General features: G+C 31.5%; 1 protein-coding gene across 2 annotated transcripts; it reads left to right on the top strand.

The window, feature by feature from the left end:
* The first annotated feature begins 10,699 nt into the window (after window positions 1-10,699).
* On the top strand, window positions 10,700-15,904 carry LOC120089907 (1,4-dihydroxy-2-naphthoyl-CoA thioesterase 1-like). 2 transcript variants are annotated; one of them, XM_039047356.1, is made up of 4 exons: window positions 10,700-10,867; window positions 10,965-11,156; window positions 13,708-13,775; window positions 15,577-15,714. In XM_039047356.1, exons 1-4 carry the CDS (start codon window positions 10,730-10,732, stop codon window positions 15,605-15,607), a joined length of 429 nt encoding a protein of 142 aa, XP_038903284.1. In that variant the 5' UTR covers window positions 10,700-10,729; the 3' UTR covers window positions 15,608-15,714. The 2 variants fall into 2 exon arrangements, with proteins under 2 accessions (XP_038903284.1, XP_038903276.1); XM_039047348.1 differs by lacking the exon at window positions 13,708-13,775 and having other exon boundaries at window positions 10,702-10,867; window positions 15,577-15,904.
* The last annotated feature ends 4,740 nt before the right edge of the window (window positions 15,905-20,644 follow it).

Here is a 20,644-nt window from a genome sequence, read left to right as displayed (position 1 = left end):
GCATCGACCTATACGATAGGTTCAACCTTCTCCCACTTGCTCAATCGTTTACACGATTGTTGTTTCCTCCGTCGTCTGCCTCAAACCAAGTCCACACAGAGGCCACCCTCTGGATTCTCAAACTAAGAATACCAAGGTAGCCTTCTTGGTGGTGTCTTACTCAACTCGACATCGTCGAGGTTCTGTGGAGGCCGTTTGTGTTGTTGGGGTGTTCGTGATCGAGGCAATCACTGAGTTCGAGTGCGCAGTGTTCATACTGTGTAGTGATCGTGTTGGATGAGCATTCTTGGTTGCTATGTTCGAGCGTTCGTGATCCAGGAGTATGGAGATGAGTCTACAAATGTGTGTAGATTTATTTTTTATTTTCTTATTATCATGCTGTATTTTCTGTAATGAATGCATAACCATTTGTTTCTGTTTATGACTATAATTGTAATGTTCATACATGATTATAATTTAGAATGATCTTTCCGCTGCTCATGAAAATCCTCGTGATCGATTTCCTTCAGCTACGTATTCGGCTTCCATATTGGAGTTTATGATGCATCCTTGCTTGATGTTTCACCAAACTATAGCTTCTCCATTTAGAGTAAACATTGATCCTAATGTGGATTTCTGAGAATCCTGATCAATCTGAAAGTCAGAGTCCATATATCTTATAAGGATCAAATTCTTATCTCCATACACAAGCATATAATCCCTCGTTCTCTGAAGGTACTTGAGGATTGTTTTGACTGTTGTCTAGTGATCTAATCCTAGATTGGATTGATATTGACTAACAATCCCTACTGCATGGCAAATGTCAGGTTTTGTACATAACATTAAATACATAAGCCTACCAACAGCCAATGCATAGGGAATTCGTTCTCATTGCCTTAATCTCTTGAGGAGTCTTAGGACACTGCTCCTTAGATAATACAATTTTATGCCTGGAAGGTAATAAACTCTTCTTGGAATTGTGCATCGAATATTTGACAAACATCTTATCAACATACGATGCTTGAGACAAGGTCAACCTTTTGTTCTTACGATCCCTGATGATTTGGATCCCTAGAATAAACTGCGTCGCTCCCAAAATTTTCATTTAGAATTGGACGACCAGCCATTTCTTTACATTAGTCAAAAAATCTACATCGTTCCCAATGAGTAGGATATCATCCACATACATGAGGAAAGATACTGAGTTGCTGATGATTTTCTTGTAAACACAATGTTCATCAACATTCTGATCAAAACCATAAGATTTGATTGCAGTATCAAATCTTATATTCTAAGATTGAGGTGCTTGTTTCAGTCCATAAATGGACTGATTAAGCTTGCAAACTTTTTGCTCTTGATGTTGTTCAATGAATTCTTCTGGTTCATTCATGTAGATGGCCTTTTCAAGATTACCATTCAAAAATGTCGTCTTGACGTCCATTTTCCATATTTCATAGTCATGATATATGGATATGGACAAGAGAATTCTAATAAACTTTAACATGACAACAGATGGGAAAGTTTCTTCATAGTCTACTCCCTCAACCTGGGTATAACCCTTTACCACAAGTCTAACTTTAAAGGTTTGTACCTTTCCATCTGCACATCTTTTCCTCTTGTAGATTCATTTACAGCCTATAGGTTTTACCCCATCAAGTTGATCTATAAGTTCCTAGACAAAATTGAAGTATATAGACTCCATTTCTTGATTCATGGCTTAATCCATTCTTTCTTGTCTTCATCTTCTATTGCTTGTTTATAAGCCCAAGACACCATCATCAGTTATGATGTCTTGGGTTTATGTTAAACTCATGTAATGTACAAGTGGGTTCATAACCCTCCCACTACATTGAGGTAATCTCAACTTTTAAGATGGATGTAAATGACTAGATAAACCGATATGAACAACCCTTGTTGATGTATCAGCCTCTTCAAGAACCCTTGTTGAAGTCTTAGTAGATTCATTAGAAATTTCACTTAATACAATTTTGCTTAGTGGTTTATGATCCCTCATGTGGTCTTCTTCCAAAAAGGTATTGTTTGTCGATACAAACACTTTATTCTCACTTGGATCAAAGAAGTACCAAGCTCTCATTTCCTTGGGGTAGCCTATAAATAGGCATACTTTTGAACAAGGTTCTAACATTTTGGGGTTTGCCATTAGCACATGGGCTGGATATCCTCAAATTCTGAAGTGGCGTAAACTACTTTTATGACCTTTTCATAACTCAAAAGTGTTTCAGAAACACTCTTTGAGGGAACGTTGTTCAAAATATAAACAACAATCTCTAATACATATCCCCCAAAAAGAGTCAGGAAGTTGAGCATAGCTCATAGACCTAACCATGTCCAACAGGGTTTTGTTTCTCCTTTCTGATACATCATTCTGTTGAGGTGTACCTGTGGCTGAAAGTTGGGACGTAATTTTATATTTTATCATATAGTTTTGGAATCTTAAGTCCATATACTCTCCACCACGATCAAATCGTAATTTTTATCTTTTTACCTAACAAATTTTCAACTTCAGTCTTATACTCCTTGAATTTTTCAAGTGCTTCAGACTTATGTTGCATTAGGTATACATATCTATATCTAGAATTATCATTTATAATAGAGATGAAATATTCATACCTTTCTCATGCTCTTACATTTATCGGGCCACAGAGATCTGAATGTATAAGCTCCAAGGTCTCTTTCGCTCTATAAACTTTTTCAGTAAAAGGTTGTTTTGTCATTTTGCCTTCAAAGAATGACTCACATATAGGAAAAGAGTTTTCTTCTAAACCATTTAGAAGTCCACGTTTCACCAATCTCTCAATCCTATTAAGATTAATGTGACCTAACCTTAGATGCCAAAGATGGACATTTTCTTTAGGAGAAACTCTCAGTCTTTTAACAGTTGGATAGCCCTAGGGGGAACAAGCAAGAATAGTGAAGTCAATGTCTTGTCTGACGTAAAGCCAAAGACACCTAGGAATTTCACTTCGTTAGGCATAACTCTCACTGCGCCTTGGAAATTATGCGTTGCCATTTTGAATATTTCAGTATTTAGCACAACTTTTGTAACAAACGACCTTAGTACATATAAGTTATTTTCCATTGAACCAAAGCCTAGTTTCATTACATTCTTAAAAATATACACTTTATTTTTAAAGAAGGATAAGGAATACTTTTGTTTAATCAGATAAGAAACAAAAATTAAGTTCCTCTTGATATGAGGAACTACATATACGTCATCCAATAACATGTATCGTTTCTTGTCCAAAAATAACTTAAGCCTGCCTACAGCAACAATTGAAACGACCTCACCAGTACTAACTCTGAGAGTCATCTCTCAAGCTACTAACTGTCTCCAGGAATTGAATCCCTGATAGGAAGAACATACGTGATTAATAGCTTCTAAATCAACTATCCAGAAAAAATCATCATTCTCTACTAAGCACATCTCCAAGACAAATAAATCAGATTTATTTTCTTTGGAGTTCTTCCTTTTCTAGAGAGTAGTGGGATCAGCTCCACAACCCATATCATAAACTTCAAGTTTCATCTCAGAGGACAATCCTCGTTGATTAACTTCACTAGATTTAGCAACATTTGTCTTTTCTATCAGTCCCTTAACATTCAATATGGATTGGAATTTATCTATGGAGCTGATTTCATCATCATCAACCCCATTTAGCTTGAATTATGAGAACTATTGCTCAAAGAATTCTTGCATTGATTGCATGATCTGATGTGCAGTAACCATACTCTCAAATCTTTTGGTTAAGGCATTAGGTATGCTTGCCAAAATGTAGACTTCGACCTTATCACAATTGATAGAGAAAACATTCATGCAACGAAAGAAATCGGAATCAATAAGCACTCTAATTACATTTACTTTGAGTTTTAAAGCATGCATATAAACTGTTATATAAAGTAGGGTTTCATAAGTATATTATCTTTGATGAAACTCTTCAAATTCTTGCTACTCTTCACGAATTTATCCTCCAAATGCACAGCAGACCACCAAGAAGATTTTCTCTACTATTGTCTAACTCAGATTGTGTGGTGGAAACACTGAATTGAGGTCAATTGGGTTGAGAAGGAAGATCATTTGGAGAGAATTTCAGAATTTCAGCTTTCAGCTTGCATTAACATTTTCCCATTCAAAATTCTGAAGTATTTAACCATGTAAATCATGCGAGTGATTGAACTCCAGCTCATTGACACCTTAAAGAGCTTAATTTGAGTGAGCTAGGTGTTTAATTAAGAAGATAACCACTCAAACATTAGAAAATTTGGAAAACTCCACTAAAGTGGAATTTTCAATTTTTAATTTAATTTCAAATTTTCCAAATTCAATTTTGTTTTTCTTTAATTTTCACCCAAATTTAATTTAATTGAAAAATTCAAAATAGATTTTGAATTTTACAAAATTTAATTGAATTTATTTTATTTAAATAATTAATTAAATAATAATTTAATATCAAATATTAAATTAATTAAACACTTAATTTATACATGAATACTATTCATGTATATCAATATTTAAATCAATATTTACATATTCTAATCTCTCTAATTACGATTAATTTCGATAAAAATATTTAATTATATCAAATATAATTAATCAAACCCTAAATCGAATGTGAACACTTCAAATTCAAAACCCTAATCTCGAATTTGAACATTTCAAATTTGCTTAATTCACTAATATAAGATATAATGTTACGAGCTAGTAGAGGGACCTTATGGACCTACAGATCATAAGTTCCAACGATTTAAGATTAATTGGCTAAACTACAAAATTAATCAATATTTGTTAACTACCGAGACACACCACTATAGCTCAATAGTTGCACTCTCCTCACTATAGATATATTTCTGTCCATTTTAACCATAATCAATAAGTCGATCCTTCATGGGTTGTTCGTATTTATAGTTAGGTCAAAATTATCGTTTTACCCCAGTAAATACATCTTGCTCCTTAAACTCTCACTGATCTACTATTGAACAATTGGTTTATAGTCCAACTAGTAAACTATATCCCTCTCGACCATGAGAGGGTGGAGCCCCTTTGTTCAAAACCAGGAGTTAGTACTTAAGGGAACAACCTATCTACTAATTTAAATTGGGTAGGAGTGAATTCTATCTTGTAGAACTATGTCCCCAGCTATCTATCTAGTCTTATCCTCAAAATGGAAGGTTTATTGAACAGTGTTGTTGAACTACTCTCACCTATGCAGATCAAAGAATAATCCTGAATAAACAGGAGTGCATAGTTAGCTCAGGATTAAGATCGAGTTACTCTAGGTCATCGAATTTGAAATAGTCAGTTTTAACAGTAAACAGTCTTTATAAAGAAAAATGACTATTTTGAGGTTCGATCTTATGCAAACATCCTTTGCATAGGATGCCCCCACTTGCATGTCTCCACATTAATGATTTTGGGATTACATCATTTGTATCAGTATACAAAGTGAACCCAATCTCACCCATATACTTATAGACCATTTTGACTATATACTAAAACTTGATCCATATTTATGTCTCTACTTAAAGTTAAAGTATTCATATTATAGCCATGGATTCGTTTATTAGATTTTTATAACAGAATGCAATATCAATAACATTTTATTGAATGAACAACTCAATAATACTCTTATTGATAAATATAATATGTTTCCAATATTTACGAACTGCGAGTTTTAGGACATTCCCAACAATCATTAGTCATCAGGGGTCAGAACTTGATGATAATCCTCAATCAAGACGATGTTGAGGTCGTTAGCCACGAAAAAAGTATTAATTGAATCTTTCTAAGTTGTATAACTAAAACTGGTCAAATTACTAGAGGCAAATAACGGAAAAATACAATTTGACATTTTTGCTAAAAAGAAACAAATTGATCTACATTAGATTTTAGCATAACTCTAAAACATCCAATCAATTTTAGCAAAAACTATATGAGTCCCATATAATATATAATTTTTGCAATGATGCTTCAGTGATTTAGGACAAAAGCCACAGAAAGATAGTCAGTTGTCCCTTCATTGAATTGAGACATTCTCAATTAATTATTACACCATAATAACTCTTACTCCTATAACAATTAGTCATCGTTGATTTGGTTAAGAATTCATTAACTAGTTTAACAATTTCTTGTAAGTGTGACACTTCATTTTAAACCCTAAAATTTCGCCCCAATGAGCCAACCGAAGGGAAAAATCGATTGGGGTAAAAACTAAAGTGGTCCTATCCAATTCTGGAGTCGCCTTGATATTGACCTAATGCATAAACCATTCGAAGGGGGACACTCCCAGGGCACCTCGAGGTCATACAATAAGATCTCACAGTGCAAACTAATGAAGGGGACCGTAGGACATGTTGACACACATCATTCTCCCACTTACTATAAATACTCTCTCCATTCACCTTGATATTCACTCATGCAAACACCATCCGAAGGAGGACGCTTCCAGGGCGCCTCAAGGCCAAGCATGATTCCCACGGTGTGAACATTAAGGGAAAAACGTGAGTGAAAAATTGACGTATCGTATACATCTTTTTCCTCCCACTGAGTATTTAAAAAAAAAAAAACCTTAGGGTTTATTTAACTTAGGAAAAATATGGCTAATTATTTTCACTAAGTGATTGTTTAAGTTTGTCCAAAAGTAACACTTACTTTGGATAGTTAAACAATTTTGATTAATGTTCGTTAAACACTTTAACAAACCTTCAACAATTGCATGCTTGTAGCAAATCTATCTAATTCACCTTTCCAGGTCAGTTCTCAGGTTTGGGTGTTTCGTTTCTATCAACTTAAACACCTCAGCCTAGATAGAACTAGCCTTAGACAAAAGGTCTCTTATAGATATGTTTGCTACAATTTTAATCTTTTATTAAAATCAATTTAATCCTATTAGGCTAATTAAAATATTAAACATAATTTCTAATCTTCTTAGAAATGTGATCTTAGGTTTATGTGAATCATATTTTAAAACTATTTTAAAAAATAATTTTAACCTAAGGTTTGCATGCAAATTATTGATTTATTTTCTAATTTCATTTAATTATAACTTTTATAAAATAAATTAAACAAATTAAAATAATTCATTTCATGTTATGACGTACTTAGTAAAATTATAATGATTATAAGATTACCTAAAGTAGTGTCCATGCATCATGTAATTCCATTTCATTACTAAACTTATATAATACTTATATAATAAAACAATGAAACAATTAGTAACATACAACCATCCATACATACATACTATGCATGAATATGCTATTAATGCATACATGCATATACTATAACATTTATATGATATAATGCATGTGTTGGAGTTAGCATGCAATTAACAGGAGCAAATAGAATCATTAAGCACTCTAATTCCTTCAATTTAGTGAAGAAACATGCATGTTCATAAACTAAAAATAGGGTTATGAAAATATACCTTTGAAGAACACTTCAATCTTCGAATTCAACTTAAATATTCACTCCATAATGTTGTAGACCACCATTTGATCTTCTCTACTATTCTTTAGGACCTTAGATTGGATTGTGGGATCCAAAATGAGCTGAAATTTGAGGAAATTTTTGGAGAAAAACTAGCCTTTTGGCGTTCAAGGGTTGAGGAAAAAAAAAATTCCGAATTTCTACAAGTTTGCATGCATTTTCCAGCTGAAGTGAATAAGTTTTTATTCAATTCACTAGTATGAAATCTGATTGCATGATGACATGACACCAAAGCTCAATTGATTAATTGGAATTTGAGTGTAAAAAGTGGGTGAAACCCACTTATTCTATTTTACCGTTTTTCCCTAAATGAATTTTAAAAAACAATTTTCACTTTTCTTTTTTAAATCAAATTTCAAAAATGGAATATTTATATAATATTAATTTCAATAATTAATATTAAATAAAAAAAACATTAATTTTAAACAAAAATTAATTCTATAATTAATTTTAGATTTAATTCTTAAAATTAATTAAACATTATAATTAATTGATTTAATATCAAATATTAAATTAACAAAGCACCAATTCCTTGACTATGAATCTCTATTCATGTAATTAATATTAAATCAAAATTAAATATTATCCAATCCTCTAATTCTTTTTAATTCGATAATTAAACGTGTAATTATATTGTATATAATTACTAATTTCCTTAATTCGAATTTGAATGCTTCAAATTGTCTCATCACTATATTTTAAGATTTAGTCCGTTTGTGAGCTAGTAGGGGAATCTAATGGACCTACAGATCATGAGCTCCAATGAAACGAAATTAATTGGCTAAACTCTTTTAGGCCTTAATAACCAACATTTGTTAACTACCAGGTACTTCACTAAAAACCCAATAGTTGCACTCCCCTCACTGTAGATATATTTATGTTCACTCGATATTACCATAATCAGTAAGTCAACACTTCACAGGTTGTTCATAATAACGGTTGGTCAAAAGTTGTTTTACCCCGAGATTATATCTTGTTCTTTAAGTCCCACTGATCCTCTAATAAACAATTGGTTTGTGATCCAATCACCAAACCGAGTCCCTCTTGGGCCAATGAGAGGGTGGGGCCCTTTGTTCAAGACTCGGAGTCAGCAGTAAAGGAACAACCTCTTTACTATCCCTAAAAGTGGGTAGGAGCGAATTCCGTCTTGCACCCTATGTCCCCAACTATCTACCCGGTTGTACCCTTGAAATATGAGGCTTATTGAGCTGATGCCTACTCTTATGGCTTAGGCACTTGCGTTGACACATGTCGCTCACCAACATCTCTCAAAGCCTCTACGACGCTCTTCAACGCCCATCAAGCCAACGCAACTTGTGCGTTGTGGCCTCTTGTGCCTTGTGACCTACCTAGCCCTTGCCTCGGTGCCTCGGTGCCCCTCTTATGCCCTGTTAGACAAGTTTGATTGCACACATCCCGTATGTCTTAACCTTCACTAAATTCTTCATGGCCCTTAACGCAAACCTTGCACTTAGCTATTTTTCCCCTTTGTAACCTTAGACACATGGCATGACAAGTCCATCTTCACGCTCTATACTTCTTCTTACACTTAAAATAATTTTCTTCAAAACTTCTAAGTCCCCCTTTTAAAAACAACATTCATACAATAGAATTAGTCATACATCGATATATTAGCTTAAACATACTTACATAAGGTCTAGGGTTTACATTAATTTTTAAATAAAACAATAAAATTTATTATATTATATTAAAAAAATTTAAAGTATTTTCCTTAACTGTCCAAAACTCTACCAATACAAATTATTTGTAAGAAGCCATTCTTGTCCTCACCCTCTTGTTCTTATACCAAAAATACCCCTTAACACCAATCGTCCTTGATGTCCCTACATCATAGACATTATCGGTAAAGTTAGGTCAAGTATTGAGTTGTCAATTTAACCTTTTTTTATTCCCACACTTAAAATTTAGAATGTATGTTGAAATTGATTTTAAAGAAATCAAAATGATTTAGAATTGATTTTTGAACAAATAGTTTAAATATGTTTTTGGTGGAGTAATTGATCGGGAATCTCTTCTACAAAATTTACTCCACTTTTTTAGTTAAAGTTACCTCACATACATACATTTTTTTAATAAAAAAAAAATAATAATAAAAAGCAATTTTAAGTGATTTGGTGATTCTAAAATCATCTTTGAAACCAAAATAATAATACAACTTTTAAAAGTTTAAAACCAAAGATCAATATGATCCATATGAAAACCAAATTTATAAAATCAATTATATGAAACTCGACAAAAAATCACGGCCTATCAAAAAGAAATCCACTAACATGAAAATTTGTTACAATCACACAAAATAATCTTTCTTCCGATCTAAATTACAAGAGCACTCTCTTGAAGTTTTTATACTATTTACACCATTTAATTTTACTGTCAATTATAGAATCCTAATTGGGATGACCTGAAACTAATGACATAGTCTTTTTATAGTACTTGGAGTCCATGACTTCTTGAACGTTTTGATGTGAGATAATTGAACTCCTAATAGCCAGACAAGATCCAATATTTTATCGACATCAATGTTTTAAATATTGTCTCAAAATATAGAGACTTAATAGTATTTTAACCTAAAACTAAAAAATAAAGATATATTAATTAACACTTTTTAAAAGTTCGTCTTTTTTTTCTGAAAGAAGAACGTAAATGTTAGACGGCTAAAATTGTAATTTAGCTTTTACAATAATATGACATTGAAAACTGTCAACCAATCGCTACGTGGTCCCAGATTCCTCAAGTGCATCACCACCCACCTCCCTCTTCTATCAAGGATAATTTGGTCAAATCCTCGATTAATTAGGATTATAATTATTTAAAAAAAAAAAACTCGAGTAATCTCTTGACACACTTATTTTGGTGTATCCAATTCTAAGTATAATCCAACAAAATATTGTTACATGGTAATTTTATCTTTAAAATATATATTTTTAATTTTTTTTGGGTGTGGTAAAGAAGTGGAATATTTTCTTAGACGTATTTATCTTAGTACATCTCAAATATAGTCGAATAAATTACTATCACATGACAGTTTTATTTTTTAAAAAAATTAAATTTTCTCTAATTGTTTTGTATGGTAAAAGAAGTGGTGAGGTACACCAAATTACGACCGTTTTCAAAATTAATTAGGAATAGAATTAATTACTATATTAATTAAAATTAGAATTAATTCACTTTTCAACTATAAATAGAGCGATAACTTTTTAATTCTTAGAGAAAATCCCCCTTGAAATGTCGTCTACAGATAATGCTCCACCGTCGAAGCCGCCAGTTCTCGACGCTACGCTGCAGGCCTTCGGATTCGAGGTCGATCAGGTCTCTTCTCACAAAGTTTCCGGTCGTCTTCTCGTTTCTCCGATCTGCTGTCAGGTTCCATTCCGTTCTAATTTCTTCTGATTTTCTCTTGATTTTTATCTTCTTCCTCGATTTGATTTGGTTTTCGCCGATCAATTTTGGAAAACTGAAGCCGTTCAAAGTGCTTCACGGAGGCGTATCGGCGTTAATCGCAGAGTCTCTGGCGAGTATGGGCGCTCATACGGCGTCCGGCTACCAGAGAGTCGCCGGAATTCATCTCAGTATTAATCACTTGAAGAGCGCCGCCCTCGGCGACCTCGTTCTCGCCGAAGCCGTTCCTGTCACCGTCGGTAGAACCATTCAGGTACGCCTCTTTCTTACTCTGTTCCTAATTCACATTATATTATATTATTTTTATTTATATTAAATTAAAATTTTGACAAAGCCAACAAATTGAGTGAGACGTTTTCCTGTAATTTTTCTGATCTTTTTCCATATTATCTTGGAAAACTAGAAAAAGAACAAAAACTTAAAAAAATTAAAAATAATAAAAAAAATAAGAATACAATTTTAATCTAATCTACCCAAAATTTTCAAATATAACAAAATGATCAACTTATTTACAAATATAACAAAATAGTAAAAATTACCATTTTGTCATTTTGCTATATTTGAAAATATTTTCAACATTTTATCATTTAAAATAATTTTTCTTTAATTTATTTACTCAATAACTTTTAAATTTAGTTGAAATTCAATAGAATGATCTAAAATTAATACTCTTCTTATCTAATTGAATTGACAATGAGAAAATCCGTCAAAGCAAGAACACATAAATGTTTTAAATTTTGGGTCTAATTTGTCAATTTTGTTTAGGTTTATTATCGATTTTTTAAAAAATAACATGTAAGTTATTATTTTTTGAACAACTTCGATAAGAATTAACTGCGAAGAATTACATTTAAGTTTTAAAGTATATGAACTAAAATTGAACTAATCTCAAATACATAGGACAAAATAATATTTAAAAGAAAACTATTTTAATTTTTAAAAAAAATAAAAGTCAAATTACTATTTTATTGTATGATCAAATAGTATTTATCTCTCAAACATAACACAGTCTAACTAAATTGTATTTTTTTTTTCTCTGACAAAAGAAACATATCACGTTAACTAAATTGTATTTTAATTATACTCTATACGTTTCTCTACGATGTATTAATTATTTCCAGGAATATTTTACTTGACTGAGCAATAATAAATTTTGGTGGTTAAAGTATATTATTTCCTTATCTATTCAGCGCCGAATAATTTTAAATTTTGTTTTGGTCTTTATAATTTTCCATCAATGGTAAAAAAAAAAAAAACCAAAACCCTTTTAAATATGAGTTAAAAAATTATAGTTTTGATTAAATTTTCCGTTTTAAATTACTCTGAACTTAATTTAATTAAGTCCCTATATTTCGAAAATGTCACTTTTATTCTTAATTTGACTTTAATTTCAATTGAATTCTAGCTTTTAAAATTTCAATTCAGTCCTTATTCTTTAATTCCATATCACTCCTTAATTTGAAATAATTAGGTCTCTATATTTCAAAAATATCACTTTTGTCCCTAATTTGAATTTAGTTTCAATTGAATTCTTAAAATTTTCAGAATTTCAATTCAGTCCTTATTTTTTAATTCCACGTCACTTTTTTTTTTTACCAACTTCAATATTGCAAGTTGTCTCTTAGTTTAGTCCATTTGTTTAATCTCCATACTTCTAAAAGTTTTATATTAATAATAGTAGCATAACTAAATTTTACGTCATTGGTGAGTAAATTTAATATCAATAAAAATTGTAATCATTAATAAAACTTTAAATATTAAATTTTTAGTGATATTAATAAGCTAAGTTCGTATTATTCTAGCAAAATTTAGTCTTTTTCAATCATGACGATGACTATTAGACAAAGTTGGCATTTTTAAAAATAAAATGAAACAGAATGAATAAAGGATACTTTAGGGCATGGATTGAGCGTAGGGTGGTTTCAATCTCAAAGTCCTTTTAAGCCTTGTCCACTTTTTTAGATGAAGTACTAAACTATAATTTAATTGGAGAAACCAAACACAAATAAAAAACACACAATTCAAGCTCCACACCTAATTTGGAAAGAACATCGATCATTCCAACCCTCATTCCAATTGTGACCATCAAAAGAATTAGACACAATCATTGAACTTTGCTTCAAAGTCAAAGCTTTAACATCTTGCAAAATCTCAAAGAATAAACTAGGCAAACTTGGTGAAAGTTCACCTATCAGAAAACAAACATTTTTGTTAACTTCACAAATTTCTAAACTCTCATTTTTGGCTTTTCTCTCATTTTTGTCTATAGACTGAGAATTACTCACATGCTTTCTTCAACATACATTTCTATTGCTTTTGTCTTAGTCTCATGTCTTTTGTTTTCCAACTCACACATTAAGTTTTACTTCTCTTGGAAGCAATGATACAACAATAGGAAAAAGTTACTTTGGACTTTAATGGACTAGCAATGTTAGCACAAAGTATGCTAGTTTCAAGTTCACTATACCATTTACTTTCTCTACTCCATTGCCAATGTCACATGGCTCTCTAGAAATATGTAGTTTGTTTAACAATGGTTCCAAGATTACAGTCATGTGAGTCCTTGCAATCTAAAAACTTACTAGACAAAATATCATGATCATGCATGGATATAACATTATCAGGTTTCTCTTTACTACTTCCCACCTTATCAAAATACTTAGATATAGTAGATACACTAATTTTTTCCATTAGCTTGTTGGTATTAGTAGTAGATGTAGAGTTAGTGTACCTTGAAAATCTCTTTTGGAGTTGTCTTTCTATCTTGATGGCAACGTGCACCATTTCTTCCAAATCCTTACAAGGTCGAATTTCTTCACGATCGGCAAGCATCTCAACAACCTCATCAAGTCCGTTATAGAATTGATCTATGGTAACTTCCTTATCCTCATATATGATCATCTCCTCAAGCAATTGCTACATCTCTTTTATAGTACACCTTTTCACACTTTTTCTCCCTTGTTTCAAAGTTTGCAATTTGTGGAAATTCTTAGGTACAAAATGATTCCTCATGAGAACCTTAATTTCTTTCTATGAGGACATTGCATGATTTTTGCTTCTTCTCCTTTTTGACAATCAATGATTCCACCATATTATTGCATAATCTTCAAATGTAGAAACAATAAGTTTTCCTTTCTCTTTTTACTATAGTGGTGGTGATCAAATATAGCATCCATTTCTTCCTCCCAACGAAGATACTCATTTGGATTTGTATTACTCCCAAAAAACAATGGAAACATGTTTCGATCAACATGACAACTATTCCTCAAAATACTTCCTTGTATATGCATGACTAACAAAATTCAGGTACTTATAACTCAGGAAAAATCAATTGCTTAATTGACCTACCTGCTTCTTTTTCTTTCCCTCCGTTGTACGTCCATCAACCTCTCAATTTCCAGTTTTTATTTTCCAATTTCAATCAATTGAAATTCTTTTTCCTCTAACTTTTCGATTTTTTTTCTAGTTTCTCTTTTAGATTTTCTCCAGTTTCAAACAATTGTCTTCTTTCTTCTTCAATTCCACTTAGTTGGGGAAAACACCCCATTCTTATCTGTCGAGATAATTCTTTTCACCAATGGCAGAACTTCCCAACCGTCGGAAAAGGTTTCCCTAATGACAATATCCCGACGATGTTGCCGACGACTTCTTTACCGTCAGGAAAGATTGTCCCAACGGTGTTTTTAACTTATCCCAACGTTCTCGACCATCGAGATTTAACCAAATTCTTGTAGTGCACATACCCAATTTGAAGAATTTCTTTCTTCAACGTCAGACTTCTCAATTTTAGCACTAATTCTTAGTTTTTTTCTTTTTCTTTCTTTTTTTTTTTCTTTTCATTTCTTGATTTTCTCCAATTTCAAACCATTTTGTCTTTTTTCTTCCGGTTTCAAAATCTGTCGCTCCCTCGGTTTCCTTCTTTTCTTCTTTCAATTTTGCGGCCCAGACTTGAATTAATGCTTTCGTTTTTTTCAACGAAACTAGATTCAACATAGAAATAAACAAGAACAAAATCTACCAAGCCAATTACTAAAGCCAATCAAATAAAAACAATATTCACTAGATATATCCCATCTAAAACATCTAGACTTTGATACCAAATGATATGAAATCCCTATTGAATTAAAATTAAAAATCCTTTTAGATGAAGAACCCCTAATTCTCAATCACTAAAACCCTCAAATCAATATGATTTTAACCCTAAGAATTAGGTTGAACATAGATTTCCTTAAGATCAAATATCTTAGACAAAGAACAAATTCCCTAGTCTAAGATTCAAACACTCCAAAAGAAAAGTGATCAATTCCACTTGAATGTTCTTGACATACAACTCAAATGAATTGCAAATTCAAGAAACTCTCTGGCTAACCTTGAAAAATAAGCATAAAGCTAAAACTTCCAATTTATCGTAATTTTATTAAAGCAACCTAATAGCAAGGTTTCAATAGCATCCCAATAAAAACCCCAATACAATATAAAAAGATTAAATTATCCCTACTTAAATATCATAAAAAGGATAAAATTGAAAAATGCTAAAATTACATCTAAACTATTAAATAAAATATAGATAACAATTTGATATTTGAGCGGTTCATATCACTTTTTTTTTTCTAACTCTTCATTCAAACCTCTAAAACTTGGAAATTAGGCTCAGAATGATGATGTGATTGTAGGTATGGGATGTCCAATTGTGGAAGGATTTGAAAGAGAGAAAAGTTGTCGTGTCCACTGCAAGGGTAACTCTTCTTTGCAATATGCCTGTTCCAAAACATGCTGAAAATGCTGCTGATGCCCTTAAGAGCTTTTCAAAATTGTAATAAATTTTAGTTCAGCAGTTACAGAGGTGGTGAATTCATGTTTATATGGTAATTAATGTCTTGTCCATTCAAAATTGTAATTAGTGCCTACGTATTCCATCAATCATATTAGGATTCATTTAAAGTAAATTTGAAAATTATAACCTTTTTATACTTATATATTTCTTCTCTTTCTTTCGTCAAAGAACAAATCTTCAATCTCTAATGAAGAAAGCCATGTTAGTATCGATGAATAAAGTTCACTTTCATACTGTGTCATCAAAATTTTGAAAATTAGCCATTTAATTCAACCTAAAAAAAAGTCCCACCTTCCCAATTGAAATACCCATAATTATTTTCTCCAAGAAAAAAAAAACCAAAATTAAAGTAGAGAAAAAAAATGGTAAAAATAACATTGTATTTATGGTTTTGAAAGTACGTAAATTAAAATGGAACAAAACACACCGTGTGGGATCAAAATAATATTTTTTTTAAAACAAAAAGTCATTCTTATGTGTATTCAATCAATGACTGGACATATTTTTAATACAAAACTTATAGATTCATAAGAAAAGACAACTATGAAGCCATCAAATTTTGACATAGTAAGTGGGCATTTCATGTCGGAATTTTTTAATGGTATGTGTATTTGGTATCTATATTTTTCAAATGTATCATTTTAATTCTTAAGATTTTAAGAATAGGTTTAAAATGTCTCTTAAATATATTATTTATTATTTTATATAATTACATTATATTCTAAATTAAAAAAATAAGTTCAAAAAACAAATTTAGAGAGGAAGTAATTTTTTTTAAAAAAAAATTGATTTAAAATAAAATTAATAAATTATTATAGGGACATTTCAAACCTAACTTTAAGAATTTAAGGACTAAAAAATAACATTTTAAAAACTTAGGGTGTAAATGCACCTATTCTAAAAAGAAAATCGAAGACTAAAAACTATATTTTGAAAACTTAGGGATCAAGCATACATATTCCTCGAAACTCATAACCAGATAGATAATTTTTTCATAGCTTTATTTTCATTGAAACCAAATAACAGTTTAAACTAATTAAATTAATTTATTAGAATTATATTGAAACCAATAAAGCTCCATTAATTAATTTTAAAAAGTTAAGTTTCTTTTAGTATAATTGTGGAGTAGGGATCAAACCTTTGATCTAAGATCATGCTAATTACCATTAAGCTAAACTTACTTTAGCTAAAAGAATTAATTTTATTCTAATTAAATTAGTTTTTTACAAATATTTCAATGATGATTAAAACTAGGGGCCTTTTTAAAAATAAAAAATATTTAAAAATATTTACACTTTATAATAAAAAATTCAAAAAGTACAAAATACTTTTGAAACTTTTGCTATAAAGTGCAAATATTTTTCAAATTTTTCTATTGATAAGAATTTCACTTAAAACTAATTAAAAATTTCCATGTCAAAATTATTTCAAACTAATTATTTGAGATTTGATGTCAAAAATTAAAATGAGCATTAGTAAAAGAATTTGATGGCAAAAGTGTAAAACGTATAAACCTATTGACCAAATAAAAATTAAACTTAAGATTCAATGAAAAATGGACATTTTAAATATTAGTTTGGGGAAAATATCTTTTTAGTCCATTAATTTTTCGGAATAATTGTGTTTGATTCTAAAGTTTTAAATTAGTCATTTAGTTCTTAAGTTTCCAATAATAAGTTTAAAAGGTTCTCTTCATTAACAGAACTATTTAAATTAACAAATCCGTCCAAGTAGATTATTTAAATGTTGATGTGGCTTACTGACTAAGTTGATGATTTGGATTTAAATTTGTCTCGTGAAGTTCGTCTCGTTAAGTAACTTCATGAGTTGAATTTCACGAGAAATGAACTCAACTTCGACGAACTTCACAAGACAAATTTAAATCCAAATCATCAACTTAGTAAGCAAGCTACATCAGCATTTAAATAATCTACTTGGACAGATCTATTAATTTAAACAATTCTGTTAACGAAGATGACCTTTTAAACCTATTATTGAAAATTTAAGGACTAAAATTGCTAATTTGAAACTTCAGGGACCAAACACATCTATTCCAAAAAACTTGGGGACTAAAAAGGTATTTTTCTCTATTACTTTCTATCTAAACGTTTTAACTTAGGAAGCCAATGACTAAAATAACTATAATATTTGCATTATTAACCTCAAAATCAAAGGTTGGATCGTGGATCCCTTGACACTAGACAACTTGATCTACAATTTACCTTCAATCGTGGACCTCTTGACACTAGGCAATGTGGCCAACTTGGGTCAGAAAGCGTTGACCGGAGATATGGGTAAATTGTGGACCTGGTCCACGATGTTGAAGACAGATGGAAATCGTGGATTCCATCTATGATTTAGCTACTCTACTTTTGTCGTTATTTTCAACGAAATCCTATTTTTGTTGGTATTTATTAAAATCATATTTTTTTTTAAGAAAAAGTCAAAAAAATTAAAAAACTCGATCAATGGATTTTGCTTGGGTTTAATTCTCAATCAATCTGGCAAGTTTTCACAAATTCTCTCTTGAATGGCTCTGCTCTCTGTTTTTCTGCAATTTTTCTGTAATATGGTGAGTTATGATTATTCTGCAGCAAGATTCACAGGCATATGTGATGAATTTACTTATACTCAAAAGTTTTTCTGATGTTGAGTCAAAGTCTTCATGGCTTTTTTGAGTCTTGATTCCAATCATTTTCAACTTCTTTTTTCTGCAACTAGGGTTCTAATTAATCTTTGAAAGTCTACTTGAGCACGAAGAAAATGAAGAGAAAAAGGCAGTGGGAGATGGAGGAGAGGAGAGAGAAAATATTATTTATTTTTTAATTTGAATATTGATAGCTCTCCAAAAGAGCTATTTTTATCTTTTTAATCTAGCTTGCTTGTTGTGTTTTATGTGTTTAAATGTTTATTTTGTAGGAATTCAAGCAAATCTTGCATTTCAGAGTATTACAAACCGTTCGAGGTTGATTTTGAGCTATGAGAAGTGAAATCGGGCACCCGAGGCTTCAAGGATGCAAAATGACCAAAATGTCCCTAAACACAGCGTTGCAATCCTTCCTTTTATGCTGAAAGGTAGCATGCATATCAGGGAGCATCACAATGTTACCTTAAGTGTTGCAACACTCCAAATTTTGACAAACACGGAGCAGGCATGCGCGGGCATGAGCGTAAGGCTCAACGTTGCAACGCGCGAGGTTTACACTTCGATAAGGGCGTTACAACACTGCCCTCAATGTTGTGATGCTACTACACTGCCTATAAATTTGTTCTTCAATTTTTAGGGTAATAGGATATGTTGATTTTCATGGAGACCGAAGTGAAACCTTGTTTTGTTCTTCTTCCTCTATTTTTTTTAGCATCATTAGGTTAGATTTTAATTTTCTTTTGGGTCGTAAACAATTGATTGGAGCTTTCTTCTTCAATCTATTCATGGATTGATGAGGTAATTTCAATTTAGTTTTCATGGAACGAACACATGCACAACGGAAGAAAAACGGATCTAAAATGCTATAATTAGGTTAATTACAAAGGATAAGCATATATGCAATTTGATGGAATACACAAGCATGCAACAGAAGCAAACAAAATCAATTTTATAACTTATTTAAAACGAGTGATTAACTTATGTGAGCATGCAACTTGTCTTCGTTATGGATTTTAATGTCTAACTCAATTTTATAACAACTTATAAAAAGTAGACATGCTCTTACATCCACAACATACATCAAAGGCATTCAAATTTAATATAACACTTATATTGAATAACAGAAACCCTAAATATGCATTCTATACATTATAACAGATTATAACATATACATAATGCATGTAACATGCTTCCTATGGTGGGTTTTTAAATCTAAATGGCATACAATATGCACAAACATGTTTAAATTTAAATACAACATACATCACATGCATAATTATTTAAATAATATTGATATGGTTCAACTTTGGCATCCTATGAAAAAAAATAACTAAATTATTACAAAACGGTCCAAAACCAGCTTCAAAATGATGTAGAATAGCTCGAATCGACCCAAGCTGGACCTAAACCACTTGAACTGGACCTTCAAGGCACAAAATGGGTTAAACCGATCCAAAGATGGTTGAATCGGACCGGATTGGGGCTGAACCAGACCAGAACTAAAGAAAACCAGTCGAACTGGCCCTCCTCGGTCGTTCTCGTTCAGTCAAATCGGTTCAGACTTGCAACTCGACCAAAAACTCGCTCTTGGCTTGCTCAAAATCTCGCTCCTCAACGGCTGGTTGAAGGAAAACTCAATGAAAATCTCGCTGGAACTCGAAATCTCGCTCGAAGCTTTAAATCTCGCTGGCTCGTTTGAAATCTTGCTCGACACTCGATCAAAATCTCGCTCATACTGGAAATCTCGCTTGACGCTCGATCAAAATCTCGCTCGAAGCTCGACCAAAATGTCGCTCATATTGTAAATCTCGCTCGAACATGAAATCTCGCTTGAATATGAGCATCGAGTTTTAAGCAAATGCTGAAAAACTGGTTCCTGCTGCTCGACTTTCTTCACTTCTTTCTTCAATTACAACTTAATTTCAACTCTAATGACTCCAAATAAATTACAGACTCTTGAGCACACATATAAGCTCATAAAACAAGAGCCAATTACAAATTTAAGTTGGAAATCAAAGAGAAAGCTAATGCCAAAATTGAATAACATCCATATCAATCCATAAACATGCAATATCATAAATTCACCCACCAAAACTCAAATTAACATTAATTTCACACTCTAATACCAATTGATGGAATACACAAGCATGTAACGAAAACAAACAAAATCAATAAGCACTCTAACTATATTTAATTTGAGTTCTAAAGCATGCTATTTCAGAAATTCAAAAGAGGGTTTCAAAAGAGGGTTTCTCCCACT

This window comes from Benincasa hispida, chromosome 1 (genome assembly GCF_009727055.1).
Source record: "Benincasa hispida cultivar B227 chromosome 1, ASM972705v1, whole genome shotgun sequence".
In the NCBI taxonomy this organism is placed as follows: domain Eukaryota; kingdom Viridiplantae; phylum Streptophyta; class Magnoliopsida; order Cucurbitales; family Cucurbitaceae; genus Benincasa; species Benincasa hispida.
This window is presented reverse-complemented; position numbering and strand designations above follow the sequence as displayed.